This window comes from Schistocerca americana, chromosome 3 (genome assembly GCF_021461395.2).
Source record: "Schistocerca americana isolate TAMUIC-IGC-003095 chromosome 3, iqSchAmer2.1, whole genome shotgun sequence".
NCBI lineage: Eukaryota > Metazoa > Arthropoda > Insecta > Orthoptera > Acrididae > Schistocerca > Schistocerca americana.
The window spans coordinates 661,471,483-661,490,431 of NC_060121.1; the positions used below are offsets into that span (position 1 = coordinate 661,471,483).

General features: G+C 43.6%; 1 protein-coding gene across 4 annotated transcripts in view; it reads left to right on the forward strand.

Moving 5' to 3' along the window:
• LOC124605110 (protein LSM14 homolog A) overlaps positions 1-18,949 on the forward strand; it is a 157,418-nt gene that overhangs the window by 84,358 nt on the left and 54,111 nt on the right. For all 4 annotated transcript variants that reach the window (XM_047136562.1, XM_047136563.1, XM_047136564.1 and 1 more), the window contains exon 4: positions 6,317-6,458. In XM_047136562.1, coding sequence (XP_046992518.1) covers positions 6,317-6,458 — 142 coding nt within the window. The remainder of the gene's footprint in view (positions 1-6,316; positions 6,459-18,949) is intronic.

Consider the following 18,949-nt stretch of genomic DNA (forward strand, 5'->3'; position numbering starts at 1 on the left):
CAAAAAACTCGTTACTTGCACCATGTGCCCATATGATTAGAACTAGTGGCTATGATTCAGATTTTAGAGTAAAATATTTGAAATAGTGAGAAAAATGTACTTTATTTTTTCATAGTAGGTATAGAATGTTGAAACTCGGTTAAAAAGCAGTTCACTCCTGTGAGAAGTGTAGTTACTGTAAATCTGATTTTTCAGAAACACCTGTTTCTCTCAAAACTTCCTGTGCTTTGGGGCCCTTATGGTTGTCAGTGCCTGATGTCATTACTAACTGCACAACACAATGGAGTTTCCAGGATGTCATTTAAATTTAAGTAACATATTAGTGAAGCCTGACATGAGTGGCAGTGGGGAGGGGGGGAGGTGAGACAGTTATCTTAATGTGGTTTATTAAATAAAATTTTTTAGAATTACAGACTTTCAATGCCAAAATTGCAGTTGTACTTTCAGAATTCAGATTGGGTAACTAGTTTGTTACTATCTGCAACCATCTTCAGATCTGTGACACATGTAGTAAACATAGCCTAAGAAAATCATTCTACAATCAAGTAGTATACAAGGACAGTGTATAACACCTGAGCAGAAATAATGGGGAGCCAATGTAAAAGTGAAAATTTGACAAAGCCACTTAAGTGTAGTATAAACAGTGGTAATGAGTATATGGTAACATACTGTTCAAAATATGAATAGACGGTGAATAAGCATTGGAAAGGATTGTTAGCTGTAGTCATACAAAAACATGCCTTCGTAATTCCCAAAACAATAGTAGTACGTGAAACTTCCTGGCAGATTAAAACAGTGTGCCGGACTGAGACTCGAACTCGGGACCTTTGCCTTTCGCGGGCAAACATCCCCCAGGCTGTGGCTAAGCCATGTCTCCGCAATATCCTTTCTTTCAGGAGTGCTAGTTATGCAAGGTTTGCAGGAGAGCTTCTGTAAAGTTTGGAAGGTAAGAGACAAGGTACTGGCAGAAGTAAAGCTGTGAGGACGGGGCGTGAGTTGTGCTTGGGTAGCTCAGTTGGTAGAGCACTTGCCTGCGAAAGGCAAAGGTCCCGAGTTCGAGTCTCGGTCCGGCACACAGTTTTAATCTGCCAGGAAGTTTCATATCAGCGCACACTCTGCTGCAGAGTGAAAATCTCATTCTGGAAACAGTAGTACGTAGTTGAAAATCTTGTTGTGAGCAAGCCAGGTTGTAGACCAGTCAAAAGAATTGCAGACCAAAAATCGCAAAAAGATTATTGTTCATTCAAATGGATTTTAAAATATAAGGATAATATTTGCATAAAGATTAAAAGGCAGAGATCGGTGTTACCTCGTGAACTGGCACCATGCTATTTGTAGGAAGCAGGTGCTATGTAATTGCAAAATTAATTCACGAATGAACTGAAGAAGCTTATGCTTAAGGCCAGCGAATTTCAAAACTGTAAAAAACAGGGAAGTTAAAAACTGAAAGATGGGGAAGTGGCCTTGTACAGCTAACTGGAAGCATGCCATCTTTAAAAGATGTATCATATGAGAGTCGATTGACATAAACATTGAAATAATGAGTAGCACTAAAAATATGAACCACATACAGTAATTTCACAGTTGACGGTCACATACGAAATTGTCCAGTTGCAGGAGTAAAAGTTTGATCGCAACTTCATTACTTACAATAGTATAACAGGGATTATGAGAGCAGTGTATGCAATGGTTAAAAAAAACTTTCAGCTGTTCTGTTGCTGCAAATGTAGAAGCCATAGAGTTTATAGAAATTTTGTAATAAAGCTAAGTGATAGTCATAAAATGAAAAGTGAATACCATACCCTAGCTTATGTAATGATCCTGCATGGCATGTGACATTGCCTCCTTCATAAAATACGTACAAACTGAAGGATAATCAGAGAATGCTGTGTGCCACCAGTCTGAAAGGCACTTCAAAGCACAGAATTATACAAGGGCTCCTACTGGCCAACCGAAGTAGCCAAACATTGACAGATGGCACAGGAGCACTTGTATTTACAAAGAGAGACATAACACACACTGTAGATCAAATAATAAAACTCATATTAGTGTGTGTGTGTGTGTGTGTGTGTGTGTGTGTGTGTGTGTGTGTGTGTGTGTGTGTGTGTAATTCAACAATGAAATGTAAAACATTGTATGAGATGAGGTGACAGCTGATGGTGACGAATACCACCTTATGTGAAGCAGGAAGCAGCACTGAGGGCAGGCACAGCTAGATGGCAGATGGCGGCGGTAGCAGCAGTGTTGTAACTGCCTAGACTTGATCTTCGTATATCCATAATTCAAATGGACGATTTGGGACGTCGGCTAGTGTAATATATGTTAAAAATGACTAAATTCCTCCAGCTGTATTAAGGTGTTGGTTTCATTGGTGACCAGTTTCGATGGTGTTAAATCATCTTCAGGTGCATACTTGTTGACAGCAACCTTGTGTGTGTAACACTAGCAGTCAGTGGTGAGATAGGTGTGTTCCATGCGGAAGGCAGGTAGACGTGCAGTGGCAGATTAGCAACGGCTACTTTCCATGTGACATTTTGCTGTAGATACGAAAGAAACAATTCTTGCCGAATGCTTTTTGGTCATTCTAAACATTACCTGGGGCTTTCTTCACGCTGGAATAAATATCTAATTCTTAGAGTGTTGTTCTTTGCACATGAAGTAATATTTCTACCCTTCAGTAATGTCTTGTACCATATATCTCATTAGTAATATGTGAGCCAAAGGATGTTTAGAGAGTAGTTGTGCCCCCTGTGCCTGTCTGGCCAATATAGTTACGGTCACAGTCATTGCAGTTCATTTTGTGCGTACCCAGTTTATGAAATTTACTAGGCATTCGCTTTATCTGGTGCATGATTTGAGTGAGTTAGTAGTCTGCATACCAATCGCAACAGCCATTTTGCAAAAGCACTGTTCATTTTTTGTGACATGATTATTATAGGTCATAGCTGTAAATTTAACCCTCTCAATAAGATTACTGTTGACATGCAGGAGGGCCTTATTCTGGCCTAATATTTTTTGTTTCTTTTTGGAACAGTTCGTGACATCAGATGTTTTATAGCCATTGGTCACTGTAATTTAACGGTGGCAATTCTGTCAGTTTCACAACACTGTTGTGAAGGAAGCCACTATAGACGATGAATCATGGAACAGAAATAAGACATTTTATACTGCTGTGGGTGTGATGAGAGGGCATTGACATCATTATTACTTTAGGCTCATGTTAGACATGAAAATCACTTTGTCATCTTAATTATGTTCCTTTGCAGTATATGTACAATATAATTGTCAGTCTTTGTAAATGAAAGTGCTCCCATGCCATTTATTGCCTGTGTTTGCTATTTCAGTTGGCCGGTAGGAGCCCTTGCATAATTGGACAAGTCTTGTCAGACTGGTAGTGTGCAGTGTTCTCATATTATCCTTACAGTTTCTACATATTGTATAAAAATTAAATTATATGCCACACAGGATCATTCTTGAATAAGCTAGGGTTTGATATTTCCCTCTTATTTCGTGCCTCACTTAACTTCATTATAAAATTACTACAAACTGTGTGGCTTGTATGTTTACAGCTGCAGAACAGCGGAGAGTTTTGGGGACCATTGTGTATAATGTTCTCTTGATAATACGTGAATTCTAGTGCAAGTAATGAGCTTTTGATCCAACTTCTACTCGAGCAACTGGACGATTTTGCACATTGCCAATAATCTATATAAAGCAGCTTCCTTGTCTTAGTTTTAACTTCACTCCATGTTACTTTCATGATTTTGAAATTAATTGGCCTTAAGCATAAGCTGCTTCAATTTGTTCATGAATTAATTGCAATTACATAGCATCTGCTTCCTACAGGTGGCATGTTGCCAGTTCAGGAGGTAACACACATCTCTACCTTGTAATCTTTATGCTGTTCTTTATATATATATATATATATATATATATATATATATATATATATATATATATATATATATATATATATATATTAAATCCATTTGGATGAACACAGTTTTTGAGATGTCTGGTCTGCAGTTCTTTTGACAGGTCTACAATCGGGCTTGCTCATGGTGATGTTTTCAACCATGTGCTGTTACTGCTTTAGTAATTATGAATGCATGTTGTTGCATGACTACAGCTAATGATGGTTTCCAATGCTTATTTACACCTTTCCATATTTTTGAACAGTATGTTACCTAATGAGCATAAACTTTGTTTATACTACAATGTTAAGTGACTGCCAAACTTTTCCATTTACATATACAATTCGATCATTATTATTTTTGATCAAGTGTTGTACATTGTCTTTGTATACTACTCGATTGTCGAATAATTTTCTTAGTCCGTTTCCTACATGTAACAGATATGAAGATGGTTACTGATAGCAATCAAAACTAGTTATTCAACTTTAATTGTGATTGGAAAATTGTGGTCTAGGCATTACGTTTTTACTTCCTATACAAAATTGTGTAAGCAAGGCTGAAGCCCCATAGACTACCATTCTTTGTGTAAATCAAAAATTAGTGATTTTTCTCTGCTTGAAGAGTAATATCAACAAAAGTAACTCACTTTCATGTAATGGCATCAATGAATAAGAAGTCTGAAATATCCATTGACAGTCTTTGTATATTGTAACTTAAAGGGACAAAAATACCTTTCCATGTTGCCGTATTCAGCATCCATGCAGTTTTCACTCATTAGTAAGAATGTTTCACACATTATTTGCAGAATTGAATTACTTTGTTGTTTCTGTATATTTAAAGTACTTTTTAATGGAAAAGGCAGCACAGTTTATTCTAGAAAATTGTCTGTTCAAAGTGTGTAGTTAATATGTTGAAATCCGTGTGTCATTCAGTAGCTCATATTAAAAGATGACGTTATGATTCAAAAATGTTACCTTCAGCCCCTTCTGTAGTTATTAATAACCACCCAAGTTCATACCATTGTCTATGGTGTCTTGTGCTGTAATTACAGCTGTAGATTTGTCACGGGCTGTATTCTAGAGATCGGAAGATAATGGAAGACTTTAATGTGCACTAGAATCCTTCTAAAATGTGTTTGTAGTGGATTCAAATGTAGGTATTGGTAGTGGATTCAAATGTAATTGTTGGAGAGACTGTTTTGTAATTGGAAAAACTTTAACCTCAAGACTTCACAAAAGTTCTTAACTTTACTGCACTGTTTAATTTTTGAAATTTGCCCACATAATAGCAAGCTTTGTTACGTGATATTCCAGAGATTAGATATTTTAAGCGAAGAATGTGATTATTACAAAGTGCTCTGTATTCACTTGTCATTGAACACATGCAAATCCTAGCAAAAATTAAATCTGCCTGTAACATTCATTAAAATCAATATGGCCAGGCTGCAAGCAATGTGAATTCTCTCTTCAAAAGGTTACCACCTCTTTTCGCATCTTGTGTAGTATACTTTATTTATATCCAATGGGACAAAAAATTAATGTTTGCCCTTCAATAAAGTGTAAATGAGTGAATAGATATTAATTCAGTCTCCAAAGCAGGTATTTGTGTCATCATAGTTACCTTCTAATAAGATGGAACTTAAGAGAAGATTGCCAAGAGGCACTGTTGCAGAATGTTAAACAATTCATTCCAGAGACAAATGAAGAGGACTTCTTTCTCCCTCTTCCCTTTGTAGGTTAAATGCAATGAGGATTGGGGTGTAATTTTACTTCAGATTGTGATAGTAGAAGGCAAAGGCACTGCCTCCAATTAAAGTGGTAGATCTTTTGCATCGTTACTAAGAATGTGTCCCTATGTCTCCATTGTTTCTGTGTTGATTTCGTCAGCTGTGTGTTGTCAGTACAGGCAGTACCGATTAATATTTATTACGGAGTCGTGCCACTTATTTGCTTGCAGACATTTGGCCAGAATATTACCACCATGCCTGGGAAAGAACACTGTACCATATTGTACATCCACTATTGTACAGTAGCTTTACAACTAGTGATGGCTTTGTTGTGGAAGACTGAACAATTTGGTGGTAGTGTTGGTGTTCCTATCAATATTGTACAACTCACATTTATTCATGCCAAATATTATTTCATAAAGTACTCTGTGGATTCAATACAGGAACTCTGAGAATTAAACATTGTTGACCACCTCTTGCTTATGTATTTACTGAACTGACCATTTTCAAAATGTTAAATTAGATTTAACAAATGAAATTCCAATTTTTTTAAATTTTACTGTTTTGAGTCATTTTAGTAAAATTAAATCATCTCGAGGAATATCACTGTATCTTGCTTCTTGGCTCATTGAGATAGAATAGTGCAAAACGTTCCAGATTTCAGTTTCTTTCCTAGATCTTCTGACGGGAGGTTCCAGACCAACAACACCACTATTGCTTACACGCAAATCACCAACAATGGATCAGGGAGTGCAAGTCAACCAACTTGGATTGACACCAATCAAAAAGGACACAAAGGAACAGCAGAACAGAGACGGGTTAGTATAAAAACTGCATAGTAAACGTGTAATAAATGTGATGCACTGTAGTTATTACACAGATAATTCTTCCTCCCCTCAAGTAATTGGGGGTTGTGCTCAAATCTTTTGTCAGACTGTAGTACAGCCATGATTTCATAAGCTTTTACCTCATTCAGCAGAGTACGTTCTGTAAAAGTTCAGTAAAACTTCAGTAAACCATGGAATTACATTTAAAGTAGCTTATATTAATTTTCACAAAGCCACACTGAATTATGTGAAGACGTTTAATAGTTGGCATTGTGGTTGTTGTGATCTAAAGAGTGAGCATACATTTCATGCTTCTCCCCACCCAGGTCGGTTCTGTGCATCCCTCTTCATCTAAGAATAACTACTTCAACGTACATGCATTTTAATCTGCTTATTGTATTCATGCCTTGGTCTTTCCCTTTGCTGACTAAGGATGTGGCCTGAAAATAACCACTTTTTCAGTAGAGTTGTGCTGCAAATTTCTTTCTGCAGTGAGATTCATATCTCCACTTTACTCAACCTGTCCATCTCATCTTCAGCATTCTTCTGTAGCACATTTTCAAAGCTTTTATTTTCTTGTCTGAAATTTCACTTACATGATAAAATATCCAGAAAAGATTTCTTAATTTTTAATTGTGTACTGGGTGTTATGAAATTGCTATATTTCATACAATCTTTTTCTTGATAAAGCCAATCATTTTATATTCTTTTTGCTGCAGCTGTCATTGATTTTGCTGTCAAATTACCTAGACTCATCTACTTTCTTTAGTTTCCCTATCTATCTTCACCATAATTGGGTGCTTCAATTACATTACATTCTACTGCCTTTGTTTTACTCTTTTGACTTTTGATCTCTTCCCGACAGACGCTGTATTCCATTCTACTTGTCCTCAAAGTCTCTTGCATCTGGCAGAATTCCAGCATCAGTGGCAAACTTCTAAGTTTGTTTCCCTTAACTTTAATTCCCTTTCCAAATTTGTTTGGTCTCCTTCACTGATTCAGTTTAGTTACAGTAACATTGAAGATGAACTACAAACCTGTGTCACTCCCTACTCAACCATTGCATCCCATATCCTAAACTCTTAAAACAGCAGTCTGCTTTTTGTAAAAGTTGTAAGTAACCTTTTGCTCACTGTATTTTAAGGTAGGGATTCAGTACATTGATGATTACTGTGATGTACGTTTATGTGCCATCTCTTCCACACTTAAATTTCTCTTGTGGTCTTCCTGCCACCTACAGCGAGCAAATCTGCAGTGAAGAGAAATCCCTTGACCAGTATGCTGAAGATTCTGCTGTTGATACGGCATAAGATCACGTACAGTTAAAATGGCCTTGGTGCGGCAGCTTTGCATGCATACCCAATCATGTAATGAGATTTTGTAAACACCTCTGTGGCAATGCCTCACTGTCACAGCTCTGTAGATGGCTATTTTTTGCCTGCAACTGCATGAATTTGCAGCTGGAAGCTAACAGCACTCCTAGCTGTCTTGGAACTTCTTACACTGTCTTGACTACAGTACTTTGACATTCATTACGCTCCTGACTTACCTCAAAAAGAAATATTGTGCTGTGAACCAGCTGAAAAAGAACACACCCTATCAACTTACCTACTTACCTAACTACTGACAATGTCCAGAAATGAGAAACATTCTAGCCATAATCCACCCCACCTTCCCCAAAGTGATCCATTGCCCATCTTTCATATGAAACATCCTGATTCATCCTTACCAAACAGTCAATTTCTGACACATGGCTTGTATTCATGTGAAGACTTGCTCTGTTGACCTACTGAGCACTTTTCTTGTCCCATCACTCAATACCAGGGCCACTTGTGAAAGCATTTGTTTACTGTAATAGATCTTAATTACCTTAGCAAATTCATTTGTGGATATTACCACCAGCCATGTCCACTGTAATAGCCACAACATGAGGCAAAGAGCAGAGTTGACAACTCAGTGAAACAACACACCACTGTCCACATCTTCCTCCAAACTTCTCCCATATCCCCCATTTCACCCCACCAATCTGCTCACATATTCCTCTGCAGTATATCTCTTCCTGCTTTGTGCTCCCCTCCAAGTTAACTTGTCCAGTTTTTGGCCCGCACAACTGCTGAGGCCTGCAAGAAGTGAGTTTAACTGTGCAGCATCTGTATGTTATTTCTTTACTGCCTTTCCACCCCCCAGGTTTGCATTTTATAACCATGTTCAGTAGACTCCATTGATTTAAATGAACGTTACTGTCATATCCGTAAATATTGACCATTCCGCTTGGGACATCCTGTATTTCAAATAATGATAGGCCCCCCTGCGGGTCCGGGGTAAGAATAGGCCCGAAGTATTCCTGCCTGTCGTAAGAGGCGACTAAAAGGAGTTTCAACCGTTTTGGCCTTCCATGTGATGGTCCCCCTTGGGGTTTGACCTCCATTTTTCAAAATTCTACAGAAGTACGAGCCTTTTGGGGAAGGACACCTTACGTGGTGTACCACTGGTCCTATTCCTCAAATTGGGCCTAAACGCCTGATGGGTTGTACAAGTTACGCCCATAGTGCGTCCCCATCTGCACCAGCGATCATGGACTTTCCATTGCACCAGAAATCCAGCACGGTAGCCAGCCCGTTGTGGTGGGGTCGTCATGTACCCTCTAGGTTGTAGCCCCCTGACAACACAGGGATCGTACTGCCGATACCTGAGCTGCACCCTCCCCACGTCGGCCAAGGAGTAGATGCCCGTCTCCTTGGGGCATCAGGACTCCCGGCAACGGTCATCCTGCCAGGTGGCCCTTGCTGAGGCTGGGTGGCACCCGTGGGGAGAGCCCCTGGTCGGAGTGGGTGGTATCGGGGTGAACGTTTCGCAGATGAAACGTCAACACGTATCAGGTCGCTCTGCAGCCGAGTCTTTCAAAAGAAAAGGTACCGTTTCTAGTTCTGGTTCTCCTGCCCTTTCCCCCTTGGCCACTCCCTGGGAGGAGGGACAGGCCCGCCGGCTTGGGGCGAAGTACTTCCCCCGCTATTTGGTCTGTTCTCGAACCGATGGGGGGACGTTCGCCACCTCCAAGCCCATGTTCTTTGTTCAGCACATTGAGGACATCTTCGGGGAAATTAAGGCTCCCAGCAAGATGCGTTCAGGGTCCGTTCTTATCAAGACCACCTCCGCCACACAGTCGGCAGCACTCCACCCGTGCGACCGCCTAGGGGACATCCCAGTGTCCATTGTCCCGCATCTGGCACTAAATCGGACGCAGGGGGTTATTTTTCATCGTGACCTCCTGCTACAATCTGATGAGGAGCTCAGGGCCAACCTGGAGCGCCGAGGCGTGCATTTCGTCTGGCGAGTCCAGCGCGGCCCCAAAGACCGTCGCATCGACACCGGGGCCTTTATCCTCGCCTTCGAGGGGGACGTTCTCCCGGAGAAGGTAAAGGTGATGTGCTACCGGTGCGACGTGCGACCTTCCGTCCCGCCTCCTATGCGCTGTTTTCGGTGTCTGCACTTTGGGCACATGTTGTCACGGTGTGAGGCTGAGCACCTTTGTGGCGATTGCGGACGTCCTCTTCGTGAGGAACATACATGCACCCCACCACCTCGGTGCATTAATTGCCCTGGCCTCCACTCGCCTAGATCCTCAGACTGCCCCGCATATCAGAAGGAGAAGAAGATACAGGAACTCAAAACTTTGGATCGGCTCTCTTATTCCGAGGCCAGGAAGAAGTATGACCGCCTCCATCCTGTGCCGTTGACCACTTCATTTGCCTCAGTTGTGTCCACTCCTTCCGCAGTATCCTCACCCCTATCCTGTCCCCCCTCCGCCGTCTCCGCCCATCAGCGGGCTCTGCCTCCGCCTCCCAAATCACTCCCTTCCAAATCATCCTCCCCCGTGGCCCCCGCCCCCTCTGCCCCAGGGGCCACCCTTCCTCCTCCTCCTCCTCCTCTCCCCCCGCCACCTGAGAAGCGATCCTCTTCTCAGGCGTCCATCGGGGAAACGTTCCGGACCCCAGCTGCCGGGGTCTGGCGTTCCAAAACGGACCCCGTGCGTGAGGACCTTCTTCGGGTCCAGCCCACCATCCCTGTGCCTCATCAGCCTTCCAAGAAGGCCTCAAAGAAGTAGTCTCTATCCCCCTCTCCACCCCGGCGCGTTTCGTCTGACGCTCCATCCATGAGTCGCTGCTCCCGGCCGTCCTCAGTTTCGCCGGGACGCTCTGCTGCCAGGCGCTCAGCTGGCCTCTCGTCGGCAAATGATGCTGCCCCTCCTACACAACCAGGGACAGCGGCCGCAGCTGGCGACAAGTCGATGGAACCGGATCTGCCTCCCGTCAGTTGTAGCGTTGTTCCCTCGCAACCTGGCCCTCCGCGGCCGTCGAGGTGACCAGCTCTTCCCCGTCTCGTTCCCCCAACTTTTTGACTAGCGATGGTGTTGTTTCATTGGAACATAAGAGGTATTCGATCTAATCGGGAGGAATTACAACTGCTCCTCCGCCTGCACTGTCCACTTGTCCTTGGTCTCCAGGAAACCAAGTTGCGCCCGACTGACCGTATTGCCTTTACCCACTATACCTCGGAGCGGTATGACCTCACCCCTGTGGACGGTATCCCAGCTCATGGTGGGGTCATGTTGCTCGTTCGGGACGATGTCTATTACCATCCCATACCATTGACCACCCCACTCCGAGCAATAGCTGTCCGCATTACTCTTTCTGCTTTTACTTTTTCAGTTTGTACCATCTACACTCCACCGTCATCTGCTGTTAGTCGGGCTGACATGATGCACCTGATCGTTCAGCTTCCCCCGCCGTTTTTTATTGTTTGGCGACTTCAATGCCCATGATCCCCTTTGGGGCTCTCCTGCATCCTGTCAAAGAGGCTCACTCTTGGCGGATGTCTTCAACCATCTCCACCTTGTCTACCTCAATACCCCCGCCCCGACTTTCCTCTCGGACTCTACTCATACCTACTCCCACTTGGACCTCTCGATCTGTTCTACCACTCTTGCCCGTCGGTTCGAGTGGTATGTCCTTTCTGACACCTATTCGAGCGACCACTTCCCCTGTGTAGTTCGTCTCCTGCACCACACCCCATCCCCACATCCTTCGAGCTGGAACATACCGAAAGCTGACTGGGGACTTTACTCCTCCCTGGCGACCTTTCCGGACCACGATTTTCCCAGTTGTGACAGTCAGGTCGAATACCTCACGGCTGTTATCATCAATGCTGCCGAACGTTCCATTCCTCGTACTACATCTTCTTCACGTCGCATTTCCGTCCCCTGGTGGAACGAGACTTGTAGGGACGCTATCCGTGCTCGACGACGTGCTTTACGCACCTTTCGCCGCCATCCTACGTTGGCGAATTGTGTTGAATACAAAAGACTCAGAGCGCAATGCCGTAGAGTCATCAAAGAACGCAAAAAAGCTTGTTGGGCCTCTTTCACCAGCTCCTTTAACAGTTTTACTCCCTCTTCCGTCGTTTGGGGTGGCCTGCGCCGGCTGTCGGGCATTAAGGCCCACTCGTCGGTACCTGGCCTGACCTCAGGTAATGAGGTCCTTGTTGATCCTGTGGCTGTCTCCAACGCCTTTGGCCGCTTTTTCGCGGAGGTTTCAAGCTCCGTCCATTACCACCCTGCCTTCCTTCCCAGGAAAGAGGCAGAAGAGGCTCGGCGACCTTCCTTCCACTCGCTGAATCTGGAAACTTATAATGCCCCCTTTTACTATGCGGGAACTCGAACGTGCGCTTGCACTGTCCCGGTCCTCTGCTCCGGGGCCAGATGCCATTCATGTTCAGATGCTGGCACACCTTTCTCCGGCGGGCAAAAGCTTCCTTCTTCGTACCTACAATCGCGTCTGGACCGAAGGTCAGGTCCACATGTGTTGGCGTGATGCCGTCGTTGTTCCTATACCCAAACCCGGGAAGGATAGACACCTTCCTTCTAGTTACCGCCCCATTTCTCTTACAAGCTGTGTCTGTAAGGTGATGGAGCGCATGGTTAATGCCCGGTTAGTCTGGATTCTTGAATCTCGACGGCTACTTACTAATGTCCAATGCGGCTTTCGTCGCCGCCGCTCCGCTGTTCACCACCTTGTGATCTTGTCGACATTCATCATGAACAACTTTTTGCGAAGGCGCCAAACGGTAGCAGTGTTCTTACACTTGGAGAAGGCTTATGATACCTGTTGGAGAGGAGGTATCCTCCGCACTATGCACGGGTGGGGCCTACGCGGTCGCCTGCCCCTTTTTATTGATTCCTTTTTAACGGATCGAAAGTTTAGGGTATGTGTGGGTTCCGTATTGTCCGACGTCTTCCTCCAGGAGAACGGAGTGCCTCAGGGCTCCGTCTTGAGCGTAGCCCTTTTTGCCATCGCGATCAATCCAATTATGGATTGCATTCCACCTAATGTCTTAGGCTCTCTCTTTGTCGATGACTTCGCGATCTACTGCAGTGCCCAGAGAACATGCCTCCTGGAGCGCTGCCTTCAGCGTTGTCTAGACAGCCTCTACTCATGGAGCGTGGCAAATGGCTTCCGGTTCTCTGAAGAGAAGACGGTTTGTATCAACTTTTGGCGATACAAAGCGTTCCTTCCGCCATCCTTACATCTTGCTCCCGTTGTTCTCCCATTCGTGGAAACAACTAAGTTTCTAGGGCTCACGTTGGACAGGAAACTGTGTTGGTCTCCACATGTCTCTTATTTGGCGGCCCGTTGTACACGTTCCCTTAATGTCCTCAGAGTTCTTAGCAGTTCATCTTCGGCAGCGGATCGCACTGTCCTGCTTCGCTTGTATCGGTCCATAGTCCGATCGAAGCTGGATTATGGGAGCTTCGTCTACTCGTCCGCTCGGCCATCCCTCTTACGCCGGCTCAACTCCATCCACCATAGGGGGATACGTCTTGCGACCGGAGCCTTCTACACTAGTCCTGTCGAGAGTCTTTATGCTGAAGCTGCCGAGTTACCATTGACCTACCGGCGCGACGTATTGCTGTGTCGGTATGCCTGCCAGTTGTTGTCTATGTCCGACCACCCCGCTTACCAGTCCTTCTTCGCCGATTCTCTCGACCGTCAGTACGGGTTGTATGTCTCTGCCCTGCTGCCCCCCGGAGTCCGCTTCCGTCGCCTGCTTCGACAATTGGATTTTGCCCTCCCTACCACCTTCAGAGAGGGTGAGAGCCCGACACCACCTTGGCTCCATGCTCCGGTTCATATTTATCTTGACCTCAGCTCACTCCCGAAGGAGGGTACTCCGGCTGCAGTGTATTGCTCACGGTTTGTCGAACTTCGTGCTCGACTTGCCGGTCACACCTTTATTTACATCGATGGCTCCAAAGCTGACGATGGTGTCGGCTGTGACTTTGTCGTCGGGGCCGCCACCTTTAAATACCGGCTCCTCGACCAATGTTAGAGCTTTACGGCTGAGCTTTTTGCTCTCCATCTGGCCGTTCAGTATGCCCGCTGCCACCGCCATTCATCGTACGTACTCTGCTCTGACTCCTCAGTGCTCTTCAGAGCCTTGGAGCTCCCTATCCGGTCCATCCCTTGATTCAACGGATACAGCAGTCCCTCCATTCTTTCGCTGCTAATGGTTCTCCTGTCAGCTTTCTGTGGGTTCCCGGACATGTAGGAGTGCCTGGGAATGAGGCTGCGGATGCTGCAGCCAAGGCTGCAGTCCTCCTGCCTCGGCCAGCCTCCCATTGTGTCCCGTCATCTGACGTTCATGGGGATGTGTGTATGAGGCTTGTGTCGTTGTGGTGGGATGCTTGGTCATCCCTCCAAGGAAACAAGCTCCGGGCAGTCAAACTGCTCCCAACTGCTTGGACAACCTCCTCCCGACCATCTCGGCGAGAGGAGGTCCTTCTGACCAGGTTGCGGATTGGGCATTGCCGGTTTAGCCACCGCTACCTGCTCTCCGGTGACCCAGCCCCGCAGTGCCCTTGTGGTCAGGCATTAACAGTGTGCCATGTTTTGTTGTCGTGTTCCCGTTTTAGTCAATTTCGTGTTGTCCTGTCCCTGCCATCTACTTTACCAGATGTTTTAGCTGATGACGCTCGAGCAGCTGCTCGTATTCTGCGTTTTATAACTTTAACTGGCTTGTCCAAAGACATTTAACCTTTTTACTTATTTTATCTGCATCCTTGTCAGGTCCTTCTGGTGTCTCCCCTTCCCCTTGAGTTTTACTAGATTCCATGTGCTCTAACAACAGTGACTGGGCGCTAATGACCTCAGCAGTTGAGTGCCCTTAAACCCCACAAAAAAAAAAAAAAAAAAAAAAAAAATGATAGAATGGAGGTTGCTATTCAGCAACTAAAGCAGTTGCATTCATGTTCTTGAACTGTAATTATCTCTGTTAAAAGCAATACTACTACTGCCAAAGACAAGTAAGAGTATGATGGATTATGAAGTACATTAGCATGGGTGGGAAGAGTTTAAGATCTGAGCTTTGTTATGGATGTAGTTTTTCAGGGATTCCTACATACATTGAAATCTGTGCACAGTGCGCTTCTAGGACAACACTGCTTATGAACATTTGTAAAACATGAAAATTACCAAACTCTAGTACTGAAGCTCATATGCAGTCTGTTAAATATAATTTACAATCAGAGAGGAAAACTGATAACATCGGTGTGGATTAAGTAACTATTCAGAACTTACGAGCCATTTTGCACTGTGATAGGATCTAGGTAATTTACTTAAAAAATATGTAGGAGCTACTGTATGGTTAACATTAATTGATGATTTTTAATGGTAACTCCAAAGGTGTTAGCGATCTACTCTGGTTTTAAGCAAGGGTAATCGCTTGGCTGGAAGTATAATCTCTTACATAACTACATTTAGAAAATTAGTGTGATTTTACATCAGATCTTAGACAAAACTAAAATGTAATATGTCAAACAACTGACAATCTCACTCCCCGTGTCTACTCAGTTATTGGTGCACATACCAAGCATTATACTTCTTACTCCACTTGTTAAGGCAAGATGTATCATTTCACCAAGTCTGGGCATGTGTGAAATTTATGGAAGTTTTTGTAAAAAAAGTCTTCATTAGAAATCATCATGTAATTCTTTTTACCTACAATGTTCACATACATGTATTAAAATACGTCTAAAGATAAGTTTTCTGATGTCAACCAGAAATTTGCTGTAAATGTTGTTGTTGTCTTCAGTCCTGAGACTGGTTTGATGCAGCTCTCCATGCTACTCTATCCTGTGCAAGCTTCATCTTCTCCCAGTACTTACTGCAACCTACATCCTTCTGAATCTGCTTCGTGTATTCATCTCTTGGTCTCCCTCTACAGTTTTTACCGTCCACACTGCCCTCCAATGCTAAATTTGTGAACCCTTGATGCCTCAGGACATGTCCTAACAGCCGATCCCTTCTTCTTGTCAAGTTGTGCCACAAACTCCTCTTCTCCCCAATTCTATTCAATACCTCCTCATTAGTTACGTGATCTACCCATCTAATCTTCAGCATTCTTCTGTAGCACCACATTTCGAAAGCTTCTATTCTCTTCTTGTCCGAATTATTTGTCAACCACGTCCCACTTCCATACATGGCTACACTCCATACAAATACTTTCAGAAACGACTTCCTGACACTTAAAACTACACTCGATGTTAACAAATTTCTCTTCAGAAACTCTTTCCTTGCCATTGCCAATCTACATTTTATATCCTCTCTACTTCGACCATCATCAGTTATTTTGCTCCCCAAATAGCAAAACTCCTTTACTACTTTAAGTCTCTCATTTCCTAATCTGATTCTCTCAGGATCACCCGACTTAATTAGACTACATTCCATTATCCTCGTTTTGCTTTTGTTGGTGTTCATCTTATATCCTCCTTTCAAGACACTGTCCATTCCGTTCAACTGCTCTTCCAAGTCCTTTGCTGTCTCTGACAGGATTACAATGTCATCAGCAGACCTCAAAGTTTTTATTTCTTCTCCATGGACTTTGATACCTACTCTGAATTTTTCTTTCGTTTCCTTTACTGCTTGTTCAATATACAGATTGAATACCATTGGGGAGAGGCTACAACCCTGTCTCACTCCCTTCCCAACTGCTGCTTCCCTTTCATGCCCCTCAACTCTAATGACTGCCATCCGGTTTCTGTACAAATTGTAAATAGCCTTTCGCTCCCTGTATTTTACTTCGGCCACTTTCAGAATTTGAAGGAGAGTATTCCAGTCAACCTTGTCAAAAGCTTTCTCCAAGTCCACAAATCATAGCAATGTAGGTTTGCCTTTCCTTACTCTATTTTCTAAGAAGTCGAAGGGTCAGTATTCCCTCACATGTTCCAACATTTCTACGGAATCCAAACTGATCTCCCCGAGGTCGGCTTCTACCTGTTTTTTCATTCGTCTGTAAAGAATTCGTGTTAGCATTTTGCAGCTGTGACTTATTAAACTGATAGTTCGGTAATTTTCACATCTGTCAACACCTGCTTTCTTTGGGATTGGAATTACTATATTCTTCTTGAAGTCTTAAGGATATTTTGCCTGTCTCCTACATCTTGCTCACCAGATGGTAGAGTTTTGTCAGGACTGGCTCTCCCAAGGCTGTGAGTAGTTCCAATGGAATGTTGTCTACTCGCGGGGCCTTGTTTCGACACAGGTCTTTCAGTGCTCTGTCAAACTCTTCACGCAGTATCATATCTCCCACTTCATCTTCATCTACATCCTCTTCCATTTCCATAATATTGTCCTCAAGTGCATCGCCCTTCTATAGACCCTCTATATACTCCTTCCACCTTTCTACTTTCCCTTCTTTGCTTAGAACTGGGTTTCCATCTGAGCTCTTGATATTCATACAAGTGGCTCTTTTCTCCAAAGGTCTCTCTAATTTTCCTGTAGGCAGTATCTGTCTTACCCCAATGTGAGATAAGCCTCTACATCCTTACATTTGTCCTCTAGCCATCCCTGCTTAGCCATTTTGCACCTCCTGTCGATCTCATTTTTGAGACGTTTGTATTCCATTTTGCCTGCTTCATTTACTGCGTTTTTATATTTTCTCTTTTCATCAATTAAATTCAATATTTCTTCTGTTACCCAAGGATTTCTACTAGCCGTCATCTTTATACCTACTTGATCCTCTGCTGCCTTCACTATTTCATCCCTCAGAGCTACCCATTCTTCTTCTACTGTATTTCTTTCCCCCATTCCTGTCAATTGTTCCCTTATGCTCTCCCTGATGTTTTGTACAACCTCTGGTTTAGTCAGTTTATCTAGGTTCCATCTCCTTAAATTCCCACCTTTTTTGCAGTTTCTTTAGTTTTAATCTACAGTTCATAACCAATAGATTGTGGTCAGAGTCCACATCTGCCCCTGGAAATGTCTTACAATTTAAAACTTGGTTCCTAAATCTGTCTTACCATTATATAATCTATCTGATACCTTCTAGTATCTCCAGGATTCTTCCATGTATACAACCTTCTTTTATGATTCTTGAACCAAGTGTTAGCTGTTATTAAATTATGCTCTGTGCAAAATTCTACCAGATGGCTTCCTCTTTCATTTCCTTTCCCTAGTCCATATTCACCCACTAAGTTTCCTTCTCTCCCTTTTCCTACTCTCGAATTCCAGTCACCCATTACTATCAAATTTTCGTCTTCCTTCACTACCTGAATAATTTCTTTTATCTCATCATACATTTCATCAATTTCTTCATTTCTAGTTGGCATATAAACTTGTACTGCTGTAGTAGGTGTGGGCTTCGTGTCTATCTTGGCCACAATGTGTTCACTATGCTGTTGGTAGTAGCTTACCCGCACTTCTATTTTTTATTCATTATTAAACCTACTCCTGCATTGCCTCTATTTGACTTTGTATTTATAACCCTGTATTCGCCTGACCAAAAGTCTTGTTCCTCCTGCCACCGAATTTCACTAATTCCCACTATATCTAACCTCAACCTATCCATTTCCCTTTTCAAATTTTCTAACCTACCTGCCTGATTAAGGGATCTGACATTCCGTGCTCCGATCTGTAGAACGCCAGTTTTCTTTCTCCTGATAACGACGTCCTCTTGAGTAGTCCCCGCCCGGAGATCGGAATGGGGGACTATTTTACCTCCGGAATATTTTACCCAAGAGGACGCCATCATTTAGTCATACAGTAAAGCTGCATGCCCTCGGGGAAAAATTATGGCTGTAGTTTCCCCTTGCTTTCAGCTGTTCGCAGTACTAGCACAGCAAGGCCGTTTTGGTTAGTGTTGCAAGGCCAGATCACATCCAGACTGTTGCCCCTGCAACTACTGAAAAGGCTGCTGCCCCTCTTCAGGAACCACACGTTTGTCTGGCCTCTCAACAGATACCCCTCTGTTGTTGTTGAATCTACGGTACGGCCATCTGTATCGCTGAGGCACGCAAGCCACCCCAACAACGGCAAGGTCCATCGTTCATGGGGGGGTTGCTATAAATACAAAAGAACAAAAACAAACACTATTCCTGCACACCTACAGTGATTTAAAGTAACTATGCAATATTCATCGCAGTGAAATTT